The 18635-nt window shown below is 38.3% G+C and overlaps 1 protein-coding gene across 1 annotated transcript in view; it reads right to left on the bottom strand.

Annotated features, from left to right (window-relative positions):
* Nucleotides 1–18635, bottom strand: part of LOC107600476 (transcription factor 12-like) — a 135223-nt gene that overhangs the window by 89322 nt on the left and 27266 nt on the right. The window contains exons 4-5 of the mRNA XM_016292383.1: nucleotides 8662–8735; nucleotides 1773–1875 (exon numbers count right to left, since the gene is read on the bottom strand). Coding sequence (XP_016147869.1) covers nucleotides 1773–1875; nucleotides 8662–8735 — 177 coding nt within the window. The remainder of the gene's footprint in view (nucleotides 1–1772; nucleotides 1876–8661; nucleotides 8736–18635) is intronic.

Raw genomic sequence — 18635 nt, 5'->3', positions numbered from 1 at the left:
AATCACCTTTTGAACAAAATACAAATAAAATGTGCAATTTAAAGGCTTGGTCACCTCGACTGTCATGAAAAATAGTAAGAACAAACACCTTAATAAACAAATGACATCCTGCTTATTAATAAATAAAATCCTGGCATTAAATATCTATAACATACGGATTACAGATATGCTACTTTATGGGAAAAAGGGCTATCTTTAAGAAAGACAGCACCGCGGAAAATAGTTAGAGATTCAGCAATAGAAGCAATACAATGTTCACTTCACAATGACAAAATTATCCACAACATCAACATACAGAAATAACCGTGTGCAATTTTCAGAATCTGCACCGCACGTCATCTTGATGCTGAATTATGTGTATTATGCTTTGCTTCTGTGGAATCAGCAAACAAGCAGTAAAAAACAGGGGCCAAACAAGCACAAACTCACAAGCTGATACAGATGGAAAATTACATTTTTGGAAGCAAAAGAGGAAGTGGAGCAAGTTAAGTAGAGTTTCACACACCTCTTCGGAAAGAGGAGAGAGATTTGAGAGAGTCCGTGGCTGAGGGGGTTTGTGTGTGTAAAATGATTTTTGGCCCATCTGTTTGTTTCACTACCACCCCCTGAAACCCCTCCTTCTCTCTTTCGCTCTCTCTCTCTCTCTCTCTCTCTCCCTTCCTTCCCTTCCCTTCTCACTCTCCCCTGCAAAAAAATTAAGTGTGCCACAGGAAGAAACCAGTGGCTTTTCTGCCAGCTAGCAGACAGTCTTTTGTGATGGAAAACTGTACTGATGGTGTGACTTCCACCATGGGGGAGGGTCAACTTCTGAAGACAGTCACACCGCAGGACAGATGCTAAAGAAAAATTAATATAATATTGCATTATACCATATATAATAATACAATATATAATGAATTATATATCAAATAAATAATGCATTTCTAATACTACATTATTATATATTATTAATCAGTGTAGTCTGTGGTCAATTCATGAACGAATTACTAATTAATGAATGCATAAAAAAATTATTCGGTGAACCTGTCAGCGCAGTTACTGAATCTGACTCACTTACTGAATGAGTCATCATGACGTTCATGTCTGATTTAAAAAATAGGGATTATTATCTTTTATAATAAATCAAATGTAATCATTTTGAAATGTCTATTTTTACAAAACTTAATATATAACCATTCAAATGTTTAGAGACAGAAAGCTTTTGGAAAAAAACTTTTATTCATCAAGGATGCACTAAATTGTTTAAAAGTGACAGTGAAGACACTTATAATGTTACAAAATATTTCTATTTCAAATAGTTGCTGTTGTTTTGAAATTTCTATTCTAACATAAGGTATTCTAACATAACATAGAATGATTTCTGAAGGATTATATGACACTGAAGACTGGAGTAAGGATGCTGAAAATTCAGCTTTGTTATCACAGGAATAAATAGACTTTAAGATTTCCCACTTTTACTGTTTTTTACTGATTTTTTTCAATCAAATAAATGCGTTCTTTCTTTCAAAAACATTTAAAACTCTTTCTGACCCCCAAACTTCTGAATGGTATTGCATTGAATTGTTTTTTTATTTATAATCTTTTACAATAACATTAAAATAAATAAATATGTCAGTGTGCAAATACACAACATCCTCACCCATCTCTGCCACTTCCTGTGGTGACTGCCTTCAGAGAGAAGAGCCTGATCAGTCCACACATCGCTAAACGGATTGATGACAGAAAGACGGGTGTGAAAGAGAGACAGGGTCAGAATCACCTTGGATACTCACCCATTATGCTGGAGTTCATGAAAGGTGTTGGGGACAATCCTTCATGGGACACTAATCGACTGTCACTCAACTGATCAGCATAATGAGTGCGGTCTCCAAACTCCTGGGGGAAAGAGATCACAGCATTAAACACATTATTAGCTGGACCTGCTAATTGAGTGCTATGACACTCTTCTAATTACTGGGGGAAAAGAGGGGAGCACGACTGGTCAACTGTCCCCCGAAACGATCAATATTTCTTCACTCTCCTCATTTAAAAAACACTTTCTTCAAAGTCTTTGATGAATTTCATTAAAAGGGCAAGCAATGCCCTGAAGAGAAGACAGCGCTTGTGCTGTGATTGTGTAATTGTAATAAAGTTAATGGGGCACAAACAACAACAAAAGAAGCCATTTGCATTCATCCACAAAATCCATGTCACATTAAAACGGTTTGTTTGATTCCATGCTCTTGATTGTTAGCACAGTGCCATTCCTAAGGATCTAACAATAATTCAGACATTTCTTTTTTAGTGTTCTAAGCAAAGAGTAACTTATTTTTAAGATCACAACTAGTGAACATCTTTAGAGATGCTTCTAGAAGTTTCTAGCTCGGTTGTAAATTCCGTTGCTAGGCAACATTTTTGCTTTGTGTGGCAATCCTACTTTTTGTCACTCTTCATTCATGATAACATTTCTATGTGGTATATTGTTAAAAAAAAGTGCTAGGATTTGTGTGCATGCAAAGCGGTGGTACGACACATCAGAAATGACATAAAACTGATGAAGTGACGTGTTTACTAGAGCTCGACACAGATCATGTCTTTATGCCAAAAGCCTGCTTGTACTTAAAAAGTAGAATAAATAAGTCAGGTTCTTGCCTCAACAGCTGAGGTCTGCCCTTTCATTACCGTTTTCAGCTTTGGGGGGCTTAGGTCTAAATATCGGTCACAGTATGGGCCTTTAAAACTCAGAGTCCCCCCAATAAAAGATACTCTGTGGCTGTGTTAATCCTGGAGCCGGTGAAAATCCGCCTGGCGCTACAGTCAAATGTGTTCCCCAAACCATATTAACTCTCTCCTGAGGGGCCTACAGCTGCCGGCTGTCCATTACTGTGGGCTTTTCCTTCTCCACTTTCAACCAAAAAAATATATTGCAGACTATTACAATCCATGATTTTTTTTGTGTCTGTTTTCCAAACGGATGGCGATTGAGTAATTTCAAAAGCGATGGAGTGTTGCACGGGGAAGAATCGATGCAGAGAGGTTCCCTATCGTGTTCCTGCCGTTTGTGTTAATAACGCTATGAACTGCCTAATGGCTTCTCCCTGAAGAGACACAGTGGGAGGGGGTGGCAGGCGAAAAACAAGCACCCCAACTGCACTGTCCTCCCTAGCAATTTGGTATGATTTAGCAAGCTTTCCGACTGAGGGTAGCGCACAGATGCAGGCATATGTTTGCACTAATATAATTACAGGGATAGTTCACTAAAAAAACTAAAATTCTGTCATCAATTGCTCAACCTCATGTCCTCCCAAACCCATAAGACTTTTGTTAATGCTCTGAACAAAAAGGTAGATATTTTTAATGAAACCTGAGAAATGTCTGTCCATCCACTGAAAGTCCTTTCACCCAAAGCTTTCAAGCTTCAAAAAGTTCAAAATTATATCATAAAAATAATCTATATGAATCGAATGGTTTCAATCGAATTCATGTCTTCTTCATACGGAAGCCTGTTTCCGTCTCTGAATAAAAAATAAAACACGGTAATTGAAACTTTTAATTTCACAATTCTGGCTTCTTTTTTTTTTTGTAATTGAGAGTTTACATCTTGCAAATCTTACCTTTTTCAGAATTGTGTGATATAAACTCACAATTGCGAGTTATGAAGTCAGAATTGTGGGATTAAAACTCGCAATTGCGAAAAATAAAGTCACAATTGCGTGTTTCACAATTTCTGACCTTATGACTAGTTTATATCACACAATTCTAAGAAAAAAAGTCAAAATTGCGAGATGTAAACTCGCAATTGTGAGGGAAAAAAGTCAGAATTGTGTGATTTAAAAAAAAATAGGCAATTACCTTTTTTAGTTTTTATTCAGTGGCAGAAATGGGCTTTCATATCTTCACCTTATGTTATAAACAGATTTCATTTAGGCTTTTATGTATTTGCGTGGCATGTGAAAACATTCCTCACTGGTTCTTGTGGAAGTCCAATCATGCTTATAGGTTTGAAATGACATGAGGGTGAGTAAATGATGACAGAATTTTCATTTTTGGATACAATATAACACTCTTTATCATCCATATTGTCCTTCCTAGCCTTTTGAGTCTGGCCAATGGCTGCTCTCTGAATGTCAGAAAAGTACAGTGGATGGGAAGCTGGGATGATGAGGAGAACGGTGAGACCATTAGATCATCAATCATGCTGCCTTGTGATCTCAGAATGCGCTGCTTGTTGCTCATGCTCTCGCTGTCAGCGCCAAATGGTTAGTCTGGTCTAAATAACTGCCATGTTGCTGCTTAAGCATGCAAACCAGCGCTCTGTTCAAGAAAACATCTCTTAGATGCTCCTTCGCATCCCAGGTGAATGCCCTGGTCCCGTTTTAAGGCGCTGGGGATGGGTGATAGTGGCATGATGGACGGGAGCGAGGCACTGTGGGACAGCGGGGTGCGCGGCAGAGGTGGTGCATGCGGGTTGGGCTGTCAGATGGGAGGCCTGAAGCCACGGCTGCCCAGGATGTGATGCCTGGCTGTGGGCCAAGGTCAGCTAGCCGGGGCTCCAGTCTGTTCACAGTCCACTAATCACACATGTGCAGAGAGGCAGAAGGAGAGAGAGAGAGAGAGAGAGAGAGAGAGAGAGAGAGAGTCGCTCTTGTGAAAAAGAGCCTGCTTAAAATGGTTCACAGTTTTTGTGTGAGAGAACAAGGGAAACATTAGTCGATAGGATCCCGTGCTCTGCGCAGGTAACACAGAAATGCAGAAAAGCCATAACCCCTATTTAGTTATCTGATAGGAGATCTGTGTGTAGCAAGACTGTGAAAAAGTAATGTGACAGATAAAGACACTGATTAAATCTAGCAGGCACTTCACAGCAACCGGCTGCAGCTCTGCTAAAGCTCTTGTGGCTTTTTAAGGGTAAACCACAAAAAACTGAGCTAGATTCTCACGATAAGATCAAACCTCAGATAATAGCTTCCTAACTTTGTTATTGGCCATAAGCAATGGACACTGCTGCGAACCAATTAATATCAAGAAGTAAGTTTGAATAGTAACTTGTAAGTGTACAGGCTGGAATACACTACACAACTTTTAAAATCTGTTTAGAGTTTAAAACGCTACTCATCATAGATTTGCCAATGTTGTAAATTGTTATAGAACAAAAACTGGGCGTCAACGACCTAATGCACTTAATGAGGGTCACACACTACCAGACATTCAAGTCGTTGCAAATACAACAAACACATTTAGAAATGTGTTCCTCGTTGCTAGGACATGCATGACGAATGAAAACTATCTGTTCTAAAATTGGCTCAAAATATCAAATGTTTGAAATCATCCAACTGGAAGGAATCATAGTCAGATGCTAAAAAAAATGAGAGATCACATAATACACTACACAATTTTTCTGGCTTTGATTTTTAGAAACTAGCACATGTCCAGAAAGTGTGAATACAAAAAAATTGTTGTATAGTGTATGCCAGCCTTAAAACTCTACAACTGTTTCAAACAGAGTGATTTTAATTCTATCCAAACTGAAGTAAAAATGATGGAGCAAAATATCTGCTGGTTTTCTTCTAACTCTGGTGTCCTCTGAGAAATGTAATTCTGTCCGGATAAGAACGTCTGTGATTACGGTATATGGATTTTTTTCACAATGCTTTTCCTCATTTAATCTGACCTTCGCTGAATACTGTAACTAAACATAAATTTCCTGTTGCACTGCCTGGTACACATTCATTATGCATTTAAACCTTTCACAAATTTCTGAGCTAAACAATGGCTGGTGGTCCGAGTACTGCTGACATCTAATCTGATATAAAAAATAAAATTAAATCCACCTGGGGAGTCTGATCATGCACAGTTTAGAATGGCCACTACATACAGTTCATACACTAAATATTATTAAAACAACTGTTTTCTATTTTAATATAATTTAAAATGTAATTTGTTCCTGTGATGGCAAAGCTGATTTTTCAGCATCATTACTCCAGTCTTAATAAAAATCCTGTCTGATTAGTGCCAAACTCGAGTTTATAGAAAATCTCACCATTCTCTGGCCTAAAACATGCCATGCAGCATTGGACATGGATTCATCACTAGGTATAAGGGGTAAAGTTATGGCCATTCACGCAAATAAGTGCTGCATTTTTTTTTTCAGCTGGAGGCACTGGCTTGGAAATTATGATGATTATATTTCAGGTCGAATGCTTGGGAAATGACAAACACTTATGTTAATTTCTCTTTGGAAACCCAAGTACTCAAACACACACACACACACACACACACACACACACAGAGAGAGAGATACGCACAGTATTTCAGTACAGTTAAACAGTTTGATTGTGTTCATCTGATGTGTGTGTGTGTGTGTACACACACACACACACACACACTGAAAAGAGGTGCAAACAGCTGTTTGCTGATCCCATCCCCAGCAATGTCACAACCACTAATTTCCATGCACCTAGAGCAAAGATATCTCATGCGTCTCCGTCTTATAATTTAAATCAAGCCGCCGGCAAAGCCATCGCCTGTAGAAGTGCGAAGAGGAAGGGCATCGGAAATAAACAAGACAATGTGGTGTGAGAGCCTCTGACATTTGACTGATTTCTGATAGGAAGTGACAGGAGATTGACATGAAATGAAATTCATACAGGGCACCCTGAACTCACCATTGTGGAAAAGACAAACAAGCAAATAGGAAGCGAGAGATCTTCACAATCTGCACTAAGGTTGAGCGCAAAATAAAAATCACAACCATGGCTGATTTTTTTTCTTATTATTTTGATGAGGTGGATATGATTTGCATGCATGAAAATCAATCTGAGCTTATGGTATTTCTGAAATGCATCAATGCTTCCTGCACAAAATGCGTTCAGTCACACACACAGAGCCTGGGGAAAAAAAATCAACCATTTGTTATTTGTCATGAATACCACTAATATAATCATAACGTCAAGTAGGCTGTATGTGCACTTTCATCAGTCTCTTCTAACAAACTGAAAAAAAAAAAAAAAAACATATACTTTTTTTTGTCGTGCAGGAAAAAACAAAGATATTTTCTTTGCTGTGTTCTTTGAGTGGAACAGCTGCTCGAAATGCTTCTCAACGGTCAAAAAGAAAAATTAGAGAAAAGCTTTTTTCAGAATGTTACTAAGAAAATAGGGGGGGGGGGATTTCTTTCAACATGGCCACCCCTCAATTAACTTTCAGATATATAAACTGCCACTGTATATATACTACTGTAAAATTCTGTAAATCAGTTAAATAAGTTAGTATGTATTTAAAATAAATGCTGTTCTTTATTCATCAAAAATGTATTACTGATTCTACAAACATATTAAGCAGCCCAACTGTTTTAAACATTGATAATAATAAGAAATATTTCTTGAGCACCAAAATCAGCATATTAAAATGATTTCTGAATGATTATCAATGAAGAGTGGAGTAATGGTTGCTGAAAATTCAGCTTTGCCATCACATTAACGAATTACCATTTTTACAGTATTTTTGATAAAATAATTCCAGATTGAGCATACAAGACTTCTTTCAAAAAGAATTAAACTTTTGAATGAAAATGGTAATTCGTTAATGTGATGGCAAAGCTGAATTTTCAGCAACCATTAACCATTAATCTTGATCATGCGATCACCACCAGGTGATACATGCGATGGCGCCACAGACGGCATCCTCAGTGTTTGGCTCTCCAGTGTTTGTACTGTTTTTGTTAGTTTTTCCTGATTTTTGTTTCTCAAACACGATCAGTTTTACCAGGGATGAGCTGCTGAACATTCGGCAGAACACACCACACAATCTTCTACCGGATTTCGTTTATTCGGACGTTTTGCTGAACGTTGTAGTCGGCGGAGCTGCTGCACTGATCAAACGCTTCAGGATGCACAGACGGGGGAAGAGAGTCGGCACGCTCGTGAAGCTCAGGAAGCGTGGATTCAGAACACCGTTGCCGAGCAGCCATATGGCGAATCTCCACTCTCTACCCGACACAAACGGACGAACTTCTTCTGCGCTCCCGGACAAATAAGGATTTTTCTCACTCTGCTGCTCTGTTTCATGAAAACCTGGCTGAATGACGCCATTCCGGACAGCGCGCTACAACTGCCGGGCTTTCAGCTGTTTAGAGCAGACCGCGACACAGAATCAACGGGGAAATCACGCGGCGGCAGGACATGTTTTTACATCATTTTATGTGCAAACATACTTGGAAATAAAGCTCTTTCTTATTCTGATTCTAGTGTGTTTATACTTAACAGTATCTCACTGTAAAGTACATGTATTGTCTTTTTAATAAAAAAAAAAAGCCACCTTAAAATACAATGAAAAACAGTTAAAGTATGTCCGCAGAATTCTTTGCATAAAGCATCATCACATTTGATTACATTTTATTTAAACACTTATTTTTCTTTTTATCAGTTATCAGTTGCATTTACCAACAAGCTTACAAACAAAGTGTCTTTCTAAATGATTTTTGGAGGAACCAGACTTATCTCTCAAAAGTGATATTATGTTAATATGCATCCTGTAAGCAAATCAGATGCTAATGTTTCATTTGGTTGAGGACAGATAACTCTGAATTGGACTAATGGAAATGCACCTTACTGGTGTGATCACAATAGCTGGTGTGTGTGTGTGTGTGGCAAGTGAGGTGAGGCGAGGCAAGACCGGTCTTACCCTGGAGGACTCATAGGACGGGCTGGACTGGCCACCTGAGGCCCATGATGTTTGGCTTGTCCTCTCATCCATACCTGTCCAAAACACAGATTCACAGCTCTATCAAGACATGCACACCCAATAATACACCTTTAACACAAAATGAATATATATATATATATATATATACAGCTTTTTGTAGGCTTTTTTGGGCTGTTTATATTATAACTAAAATAGCGTAATAAAATAAACTAAATCATGTGGATCATGTCTCCTGATCATGTCTCCTTTGTCACTATTGTTAATAAAGAAGCGAAGACAAATGTAATAGATTAGGGTATTTTTAGAAAGAAAAACATGTCTACAAACTGTGATCTTTGCAACATCAAAAAAAGAACTAATTAATAAAAGAAGCTAAAAGAACAGTACTGCAATCAAGCAACAATATAAGGAATGCAAGCAGAATCACTACACATCTATTGCAAAATAAAGTACATACAAATACAAAACATACATTTTAGAAGAAAGACATAAAACTACTAAAAAGCTAATACAAAATATTATTAAACACTACAATAGTACAGGTGCATCTCAATAAATTAGAATGTCGTGGAAAAGTTCATTTATTTCAGTAATTCAACTCAAATTGTGAAACTTGTGTATTAAATAAATTCAATGCACACAGACTGAAGTAGTTTAAGTCTTTGGTTCTTTTAATTGTGATGATTTTGGCTCACATTTAACAAAAACCCACCAATTCACTATCTCAACAAATGAGAATATGGTGACATGCCAATCAGCTAATCAACTCAAAACACCTGCAAAGGTTTCCTGAGCCTTCAAAATGGCCTCTCAGTTTGGTTCACTAGGCTACACAATCATGGGGAAGACTGCTGATCAGACAGTTGTCCAGAAGACAATCATTGACACCCTTCACAAGGAGGGTAAGCCACAAAAATTCATTGCCAAAGAAGCTGGCTGTTCACAGAGTGCTATATCCAAGCATGTTAACAGAAAGTTGAGTGGAAGGAAAAAGTGTGGAAGAAAAAGATGCACAACCAACCGAGAGAACCGCAGCCTTATGAGGATTGTCAAGCAAAATCGATTCAAGAATTTGAGTGAACTTCACAAGGAATGGACTGAGGCTGGGGTCAAGGCATCAAGAGCCACCACACACAGACATATCAAGGAATTTGGCTACAGTTGTCGTATTCCTCTTGTTAAGCCACTCCTGAACCACAGACAACATCAGAGGCATCTTACCTGGGCTAAGGAGAAGAAGAACTGGACTGTTGCCCAGTGGTCCAAAGTCCTCTTTTCAGATGAGAGCAAGTTTTGTATTTCATTTGGAAACCAAGGTCCTAGAGTCTGGAGGAAGGGTGGAGAAGCTCATAGCCCAAGTTGCTTGAAGTCCAGTGTTAAGTTTCCACAGTCTGTGATGATTTGGGGTGCAATGTCATCTGCTGGTGTTGGTCCATTGTGTTTTTTGAAAACCAACGTCACTGCACCCGTTTACCAAGAAATTTTGGAGCACTTCATGCTTCCTTCTGCTGACCAGCTTTTTGTAGATGCTGATTTCATTTTCCAGCAGGATTTGGCACCTGCTCACACTGCCAAAAGCACCAAAAGTTGGTTAAATTACCATGGTGTTGGTGTGCTTGACTGGCCAGCAAACTCACCAGACCTGAACCCTATAGAGAATCTATGGGGTATTGTCAAGAGGAAAATGAGAAACAAGAGACCAAAAAATGTAGATGAGCTGAAGGCCACTGTCAAAGAAACCTGGGCTTCCATACCACCTCAGCAGTGCCACAAACTGATCACCTCCATGCCACGCCGAATTGAGGCAGTAATTAAAGCAAAAGGAGCCCCTACCAAGTATTGAGTACATGTACAGTAAACGAACATACTTTCCAGAAGGCCAACAATTCACTAAAAATGTTTTTTTTATTGGTCTTATGAAGTATTCTAATTTGTTGAGATAGTGAATTGGTGGGTTTTTGTTAAATGTGAGCCAAAATCATCACAATTAAAAGAACCAAAGACTTAAACTTCTTCAGTCAGTGTGCATTGAATTTATTTAATACACGAGTTTCACAATTTGAGTTGAATTACTGAAATAAATGAACTTTTCCATGACATTCTAATTTATTGAGATGCACCTGTATATAGATAATGCTAAAATAGTAAGGTTTTTTGTTTGCTAATGTAATTACAGATAATTTCAAATAAATAATTGAGTCTGGAAATACTAGAGAACAAAACACCTGGTGAAACTTTAAATGTCCCAGCGCAGCGTTCTCCTGTATTCTGCTGCATTTCAGCAGAACAAAATGATCTCATATATTATTTACTTATGCATTCACTGACTGACAATTCAAATGAATGTATTTTCTAAAATGAAAACGAGGGAGGGCTCAGTGTTTCCCATCGTCATTCTCAGCCTGACTTATGAACACACTTTCCAGGGCCAATGGCCGACACTACAGGACACATGAGGAGTGGAAATGTTGAGCTCATGGCGAGTGGTCATGTCCAGCACAGCTCTCTTGGCAGGAGTAAAGAAAGAGTGTAGCAGAGCTGTTAATCCGCTACACTTCCATTCAAAGGCTGCACTTTACAAACCGGCCACGGCGCGTCATTTATTTTGCTTTGCATAAATCACTTTCAAAAATGCATCGCTCCCTCTCCCGTGCTGTCACTCTCGTGCCGGTGCAGCCGGGCCGCTCGGAGTTGTCAGTGATGTATTGCCGAAGCTCGTCAAAATAGCTGAGCACTGAAAGTTTGATAAACCTCATATTTTACAATGCCTCTCGGTTCCAAAAGACAGCCACAGAAAACAGAAACGAATAAATAAATAAAAACAAAGTTGACACAATTGACTTGATTCAACATCTGGTACGTGATGAACAAAAACAATATCTGGCTTTGAAAATGACATTTTGCTGAGGCTGTTGGGTAAAGATATATGATTGCTGGCTTCTTCAGGCTGTTTGAGCCAATATTGTTGTGCAGGTAACAACATTCCGTTCTTCAGTCTCATGTATGAGCCTCGAAATTGCAGAGGAAGAAAACATCAATATCTCTCCACGCTATTGATAATCCATGTTTGTCATTTCAACAATTCTTTCTTATCTGATTCCAGCCCATTATAACATGAAACATGGATCAAATGTGAGTAAACAATCAGGGAGAAATTATGGTGGTCTTTACACAAACGCTGAGCAGAGGGTCTCAAAAAAGCATCTCAAATAAATGTAGCGTTATTTTCATAATAATGCAAAACTGTAAGTGATCCTTGTACTGCATGTCTGAGCATGATATAAACTCAAATCAGTATCAGCTGAACATTTGCATACAGAGAACAAGCTATTTACAGAGAGAAAGACAAGTTTGATTGCCGTTTACTGATCTATCGATCTATTTATACATCCATCCATCCCTTTTTAACCTATTGATCCTTTTTCCCATTCAATAATTTTTTTCCATCTGTCATCCATCTTTCTTTTCATCTTTTCTTTTCTTCTTTTTCTATCCTCATCTTTCTTTTCTTTCCTTCCATCCATCATATATTTATTCATCCCTCGTTTTGTTTTTCCTATTCTTTATTATTTCTTCCCATCCATTCACCTTTTTTATACATCCATCATGCTTACAATATCCACCCTTTTCCCATCTATCTATCTATCTATCTATCCACCCGTCATTCTAACCTTTTTTCTCTTACATTCATCCATCTTTTTCCTATTCATCCATCAATATGTCCTTCTTTCCACCTATCCTTTTATTCTTCCTTCTTTCCACTCATCCATCCATCTTTTCATATCCATCCTTCCCTATTTATCATCATCCATCCATCCATCTTTCTTTTTTCCATCCACCCTTCTTTCTCTTTTCCTTTCTTTCAGTCATCTTTCTCATTTCCTATTCATCGTCCATAAATCCTCTTTTCAATCATCAATCCATTCTTTCTTTGCACTCGACAATCTTTTTTCCCTTTCTTTCATCCTTCCCTTTTTATATCTATCCTTCCTCGTGGCTATCATCCATTCTTTTTTTTCTTTTTTCCATCCTCCCACCCATCTCTCTCTCTATATGTCTAAATATATATATATAGCGACCTTGCTTTTTTCCATCCATCTTTCTATCCATCCATCCAATAGCCTATATCTTATATACAACTTCTACCCTCACATGATTAAAATAGACATATAAATAGCTTCAAGTTAAAAAAGTCAAGACAGCAAGAGCAAGTTCCTCTTTCTCCCCAGCAAAAGGTCTAACACACATAATCAGTGTGTGTGTGTGTGTGTGTGTGTGTGTAATATGGTTTATGATGACACAAATGTGTATAATGACATGGGTACTACAACGTAAACATGGTTTATGAGGACACTTCCTGTGTCCCCATAAAACAAAAGGCTTAAAAAACATACAAAACTGTGTTTTATGAAATTCAAAAATTGCCAGTAGTTTTCTGTAAGGGGTAGGTTTAGGTATAGGGTTGGTATAGGGCGATAGAAAATAAACTATTTTCTATCGCACAGTACAGTATAACAGCCATTACGTCCATGGAGTGTTCCCATAAACCACAAATGCAAGTGTGTGTGTGTGTTTGTGTGGTTGGATCCAATGCCAGAGACAGTGTGCAGAGCAGAACCGTGTTTGTGGTAGAGCAGGTCAGTCAGCACAGGGGCCTTTTAAATTCAGACTGGGTGTTTTCTCTCCTTAGCACAACCTATAAAACATTAGGACTGTACTTCACTAAAATAGCATCTTTCTGGATAACGTTTGGTAATATGAAGGAAAATATTACTGATACATTATTAGGTAAACGGTGTCTCATTTTTGTGCACATTAAGACTTCAGAGCACAAGAAAAAAAAGTATAAATAAATGGGGGTGGGGGGGGGAAGCAAACATTAGATTATAAGGCAGATATGTAGCTGGAAGCAGTGATTCATTCAGTGTCGGAGCTGGAATGTGTAAAAGGGGAGACGTGTTTAGTATTCGCAACAGAGGAAATTACCTCATAGGGATGTTTGGTAATATGAAGGAAAATATTACTGATACATTATTAGGTAAACGGTGTCTCATTTTTGTGCACATTAAGAGCACAAGAAAAAAAAGTATAAATAAATGGGGGTGGGGGGGGGAAGCAAACATTAGATTATAAGGCAGATATGTAGCTGGAAGCAGTGATTCATTCAGTGTCGGAGCTGGAATGTGTAAAAGGGGAGACGTGTTTAGTATTCGCAACAGAGGAAATTACCTCATAGGGAAGTTCCTCTATGAGGACCACTGAGGAATTTTGTATATATTTACAACACTATCCTTCAGTTTGATTCCTGCAAAAATGATCAAATCAGCATATCTAATATAAATTTCAAGCAAACAAATAAACTTCCTCATATAAGAAGCTTTGGGCATGACAAGCTAACTTTGACAGGTTTCATACAGAAAAACAAAGTGTGTGTGTGAGAAAGAGAGAGTGAGAGAGAAACAGCCTCCTCCTTTCTGTGGTTTAGTTTGTTATGAGTCAGCTGCTAAATTTAACCATCTGCCAAATCACTGAGGACCGATGTCATAAGATGTTCTACATCAAGGTCAGTGATTGAAAAAAACTTACTATTTCCCAAACGGCTAATTTACAACTGCTCTTTTACTTGAGCCAGTCTAGCGATGCAGAGCTTCACCTGCCTCTATAGCTTCTCTTTACGACCATTCATCACTTTTATACCAGTAGTCTGCCCTACAATCTATGTGAGAGAGGTTTATAAAACATACACTCTTCCCACTCGCCTAGTGTAAAACATTACTGCTGCAGAGCCATCAGCCAATTCACAGCAGCTCACACAACCAATACGCTCATTTATTCACAAACCCCAGTCCTCTCACTGAACATACAGTACGATTTCCTTTGTACTATTTCCTGAAGGCCAATTTTCCACAAATGTGTAAAAATGTGTTTGTTATCTAGTGAGCATGACATTACTGACTGTAAAATACACTGACTAATCAAAATGTCTTTTACCCTTTTAGCTAATGCAGAACTCTTATGTCCTGGGGGGGGGGGGGGGGGGGGGGGGGGGGGTGTCAAGTTCTACCTATTTAAATTTGACAAGTTAGCTTATGGTATCTTTATTGTTGATGGTTCCAGGTGGTCTAGCAGCCTTTAAAAAGGGGGGTTCACCCAAAAATGAAAATTATATCATCGTTTATTTACCTTTGTGTCATTCCAAACATTTTTTAAAGCATTTTTGTCCATACAATGAAAAACAGTGTGATCAAAAAGAACACTGGCACTCATTGAGTTCAATTGACAAATTACAATCAAATTGTGCTTCACAAAAGCAAAAAAAAAATTATACATATTTGGAAAGACATGAGGATAAGTAAATGACAAAATATTCATTGTTGGGAGAATTATCCCTTACCAGCTTGGCCAAAATTGTCTAGCAGGTCAAAACAGCCAAATCACCAATCTAGACCAGCTACACCTAGGGCTGGGTATTAAGTTCGATACTTTTTAGGCACCGACCGAAATGCCTCGGTACCATCGAGTATTGAAAAACGTCTCGTCGTTTGGTACCAAATTTCGATACCTAATGGGTTAATCTCATCAGCGTCAGTGAGCCAATAAGCCTGCAGCACTAGCCGGTGTGTTCGACTAGAAGAGGTGCGGCGCAGATCGATCAGTGTTTGACATCCGCAAGAGCGATTCGAAAGCACACGGAGCAGTCTGCTCTCTTTTGCTCTCGTGGTACTGTGATACACCGATCGGTCTGCACAGTCAGTCCGCGTCAAGTCGAACACACCTACTAGTTTACACCGGTTACACTTAGAGATGTGGTGCACACGTGAGGCTGTAGTGCGAATGCGTCCCAGCCCCCTTAGCTGTAAGGCTACATTTACACTGGTGAGTTTATGTTTTAAAATGAAAACGATCCTCGTCATACTGGCGTTTCCACTGCATTTCAAGCCAGCTTATCATCTATCTCCGACAAGCGACAGACCGGTCATTCAGTCATTAATTTCCAATGGAGAGTAGTGCAGGAGCTGCGTGGAGTTCCGATCATATGCAGATGTCCGTTCATACTAACGTTACACGACCAAAAGCGCGCGTTATGTGGCCATTCATGCAAACTGTAGCATCATGCTACATAAGACAATAAATAAGATTTATATTCCGCTTTTACTCAAAACTCACTTTAAACCACCATCGAGTGTTTGTAATAACTTTCGATTGCCGTCTAAAGTGTGTTTTGGCCATGTAATGTTGCTGAAATTAAATATGTTATTACCTCTGACTCTGAATCAGAGCAGCGATCATGGAAGAGAGAACACAGGCAGACAGCACTGGAAGCTGCAAATGCTCATCAGTAAATCAGTGGAAAATAAATAGAAATCATGATTCTGTCTGAGCTAATGTTATGCGTTTTAAAACTAACACTTTGCACTGATTTATTGTGTTGGTTACATTTTGTTCATTTGTGCAGCGGCTCAGGAGATGAGTCTTTGAGTTTGTATAAACATCAACAAGCTGAAAAATAAAACCAAAGTTTTTTTTTTTTTTTAGATAATGTAATCTTGTTAAAATTGATTTCATAAAATTAGTATAGAAAAAAAGTATCGTTCAGGAACTGGTATCGAAGTCAAGGTATTGGTATCGAACATTTTTGAACGATACCCAGCCCTAGCTACACCCCCCCAAAAAATAGGTGTTGATATTCTGATTAGCGAGACGACAAACACTGCAGAGTAGCCTAGTACCTGCGTGACTAGGTTTCTTCCACAAGACACATGCAGCATTCATTAACCACTAGAGCGCAAAAGTTACATATTTACAAGTTGGTTCAACAAAACATTAGTTGTTTGGCTCTAAAAGCTGCCAGGGCCGAGCATATCCACAAACTCATAGAAAATAACCAAAACAATCCTAGGTTTTTATTTAGCACAGTGCTTGTTATATTGATCTAAAATTGAATATTTCTGAAATAGCATGGAATAGCTGCTATTTTGATGGTAGAATCTTCTAGAATCCACCATTGGATCCAGTTTCATCTGGATTCTTCAGCAGGGCATGCACTAATTGCACAAGTATAATCAAACTCCATGTACGCCTCTGATAGACCCTCAGCTGGCTTTCCCCCCAGCATCTCCAGCTATACCATTTAGCTCATCTTTGTATTTATTTCTGAGGTGCAATTTTTTATGCTGAATTATGAAAATTAGCTCCAAAATAAATGCAAATTATGCACGCATAGGCTTCCCGACCTAACTGCTGTGGATTCTGCGCTCCAGCACAATGCCAAAGAGCATTCATTTACATGCAGCTCCCGTCCAGAGAAGGATTTAAATATGGATTTAACTTGGCACAGGCTCTGCCTTGTGAGCAAATCTTTGTCTTTCCTGTTTTAGCGTCTGGCAACCATGAGAGATTCTTCTTTATGCATTTACTTCTGCATTTCCAAACTAATCTAGACTTTTTCTCTAATTTGCTTTCATGGAATTACTGGGGATTTTAAAGGTGTCTTTGTCCTGCATGTCAGCTTTAATGACGAAAAAAGAATGACGAAAACCTTCAGTAATGCATGGCGGCATTAATGACAAAAAGACTAGCTGACTGAGTGGTTTTGCAATGGGGCAAAAAGGTATAGTGGTTATACAGTTGGAAAGAGGCGTTCTGGTATTTACAGTAGGCTAAAGTTATACAGACATGTGCAGGGATTTAAAAAAATAAAAGGAGACTAAGGAGACTAAATGCTGAAAATATTTAAGAAGTTTATATCTTAAGCATTTGCAATGAGCATAAACAAACACTTAGAGGAGAATGCATCCACTCCTCTATACATACATACACACATATATATATACATACATACACACATACATACATACATACATATATATATATATTAGGGGTGTAACGGTACACGTATTCGTACCGAACCATTTCAGTACGGGTCTTTCGGTTCGGTACGCATGTGTACCACGCAAATACCGTTTTTTTTCTTCTTCTTCTTCTTCTTCTCAGGAAATTCAAATAATAAATGCCGTTTTGACCATCTTTTATGTGGCATGACAGATCGCTGTATAAACGCCTTAGAGAGCCGCTTCTGGGACGGTTCAGAAACGTGCTGGTATAATCCCAACACAAGCATTGACTAGAGCGGCCGCAATCCGCTCAGGTTCCCGTGTCTGAGCAGTGACGCCCCGCAGATTTGTGCACAGCGTAGCGCGAGTGAACGCGATCATTCCTTGCTCTGTACTACTAGTTTTAACGCAAATAAACATTACTGAACATCTCATGCCTCATGTAATTGCTCAATCAGTGTTTCAACCGCAGAAAGACATCAACAATACAGCGTGGAAATAAAATGTCATGTAGCATTTAATTTACCTCAGCAAGTCATCAGTGTCCACAGCTCGTTAGTTCACTAGAGAAAAGAAGTCTAGAGAGGAGCATTTTGCTAAATATTACACCATATACTCATTATATTTTACTAAACCTGTTAGTCTTAATTACTTAATGTACAGTATGTTTAAATTAATCTGTTATGAAACATGCTATGACAGCCATTGTGTAATTGAATATATTTTAACAAATAGCTTAGAATTGTATTATTTATAAGTTAATTTAAAAACTGCATTATGTGCAATTTACATGTTTGCATACATTTTTTATTTATTTTTTAAGTTGAGTGTTGATCATCTATTTAAAAATAAATAGCAATTAAATTTAAGTTTGGGTTAAGTTGTTAGGCCTAATTGTAACCTTATAATGTAAAAGGGCTCCCTATAGTTGAAAGCATAAGCTGAGGTAGATTTTTATCACTAAGAAAATTTAAACTATAACTGAATGTATTTAAAGAAAGAGCAACTTTAGAGCAAAAATTTTGTTTTTCCCCCTGCTGTACCAAAATCATACCGAACCGTGACGTTAAAACCGAGGTACGTACCGAACTGTCATATTTGTGTACCGTTACACCCCTA

This window comes from Sinocyclocheilus grahami, unplaced genomic scaffold, assembly GCF_001515645.1.
Source record: "Sinocyclocheilus grahami isolate Dianchi unplaced genomic scaffold, SAMN03320097.WGS_v1.1 scaffold284.1, whole genome shotgun sequence".
Lineage (NCBI taxonomy): Eukaryota > Metazoa > Chordata > Actinopteri > Cypriniformes > Cyprinidae > Sinocyclocheilus > Sinocyclocheilus grahami.
Note: the sequence above shows the minus strand (reverse complement) of the source record. Positions and strands in the feature narration are given on the sequence as shown.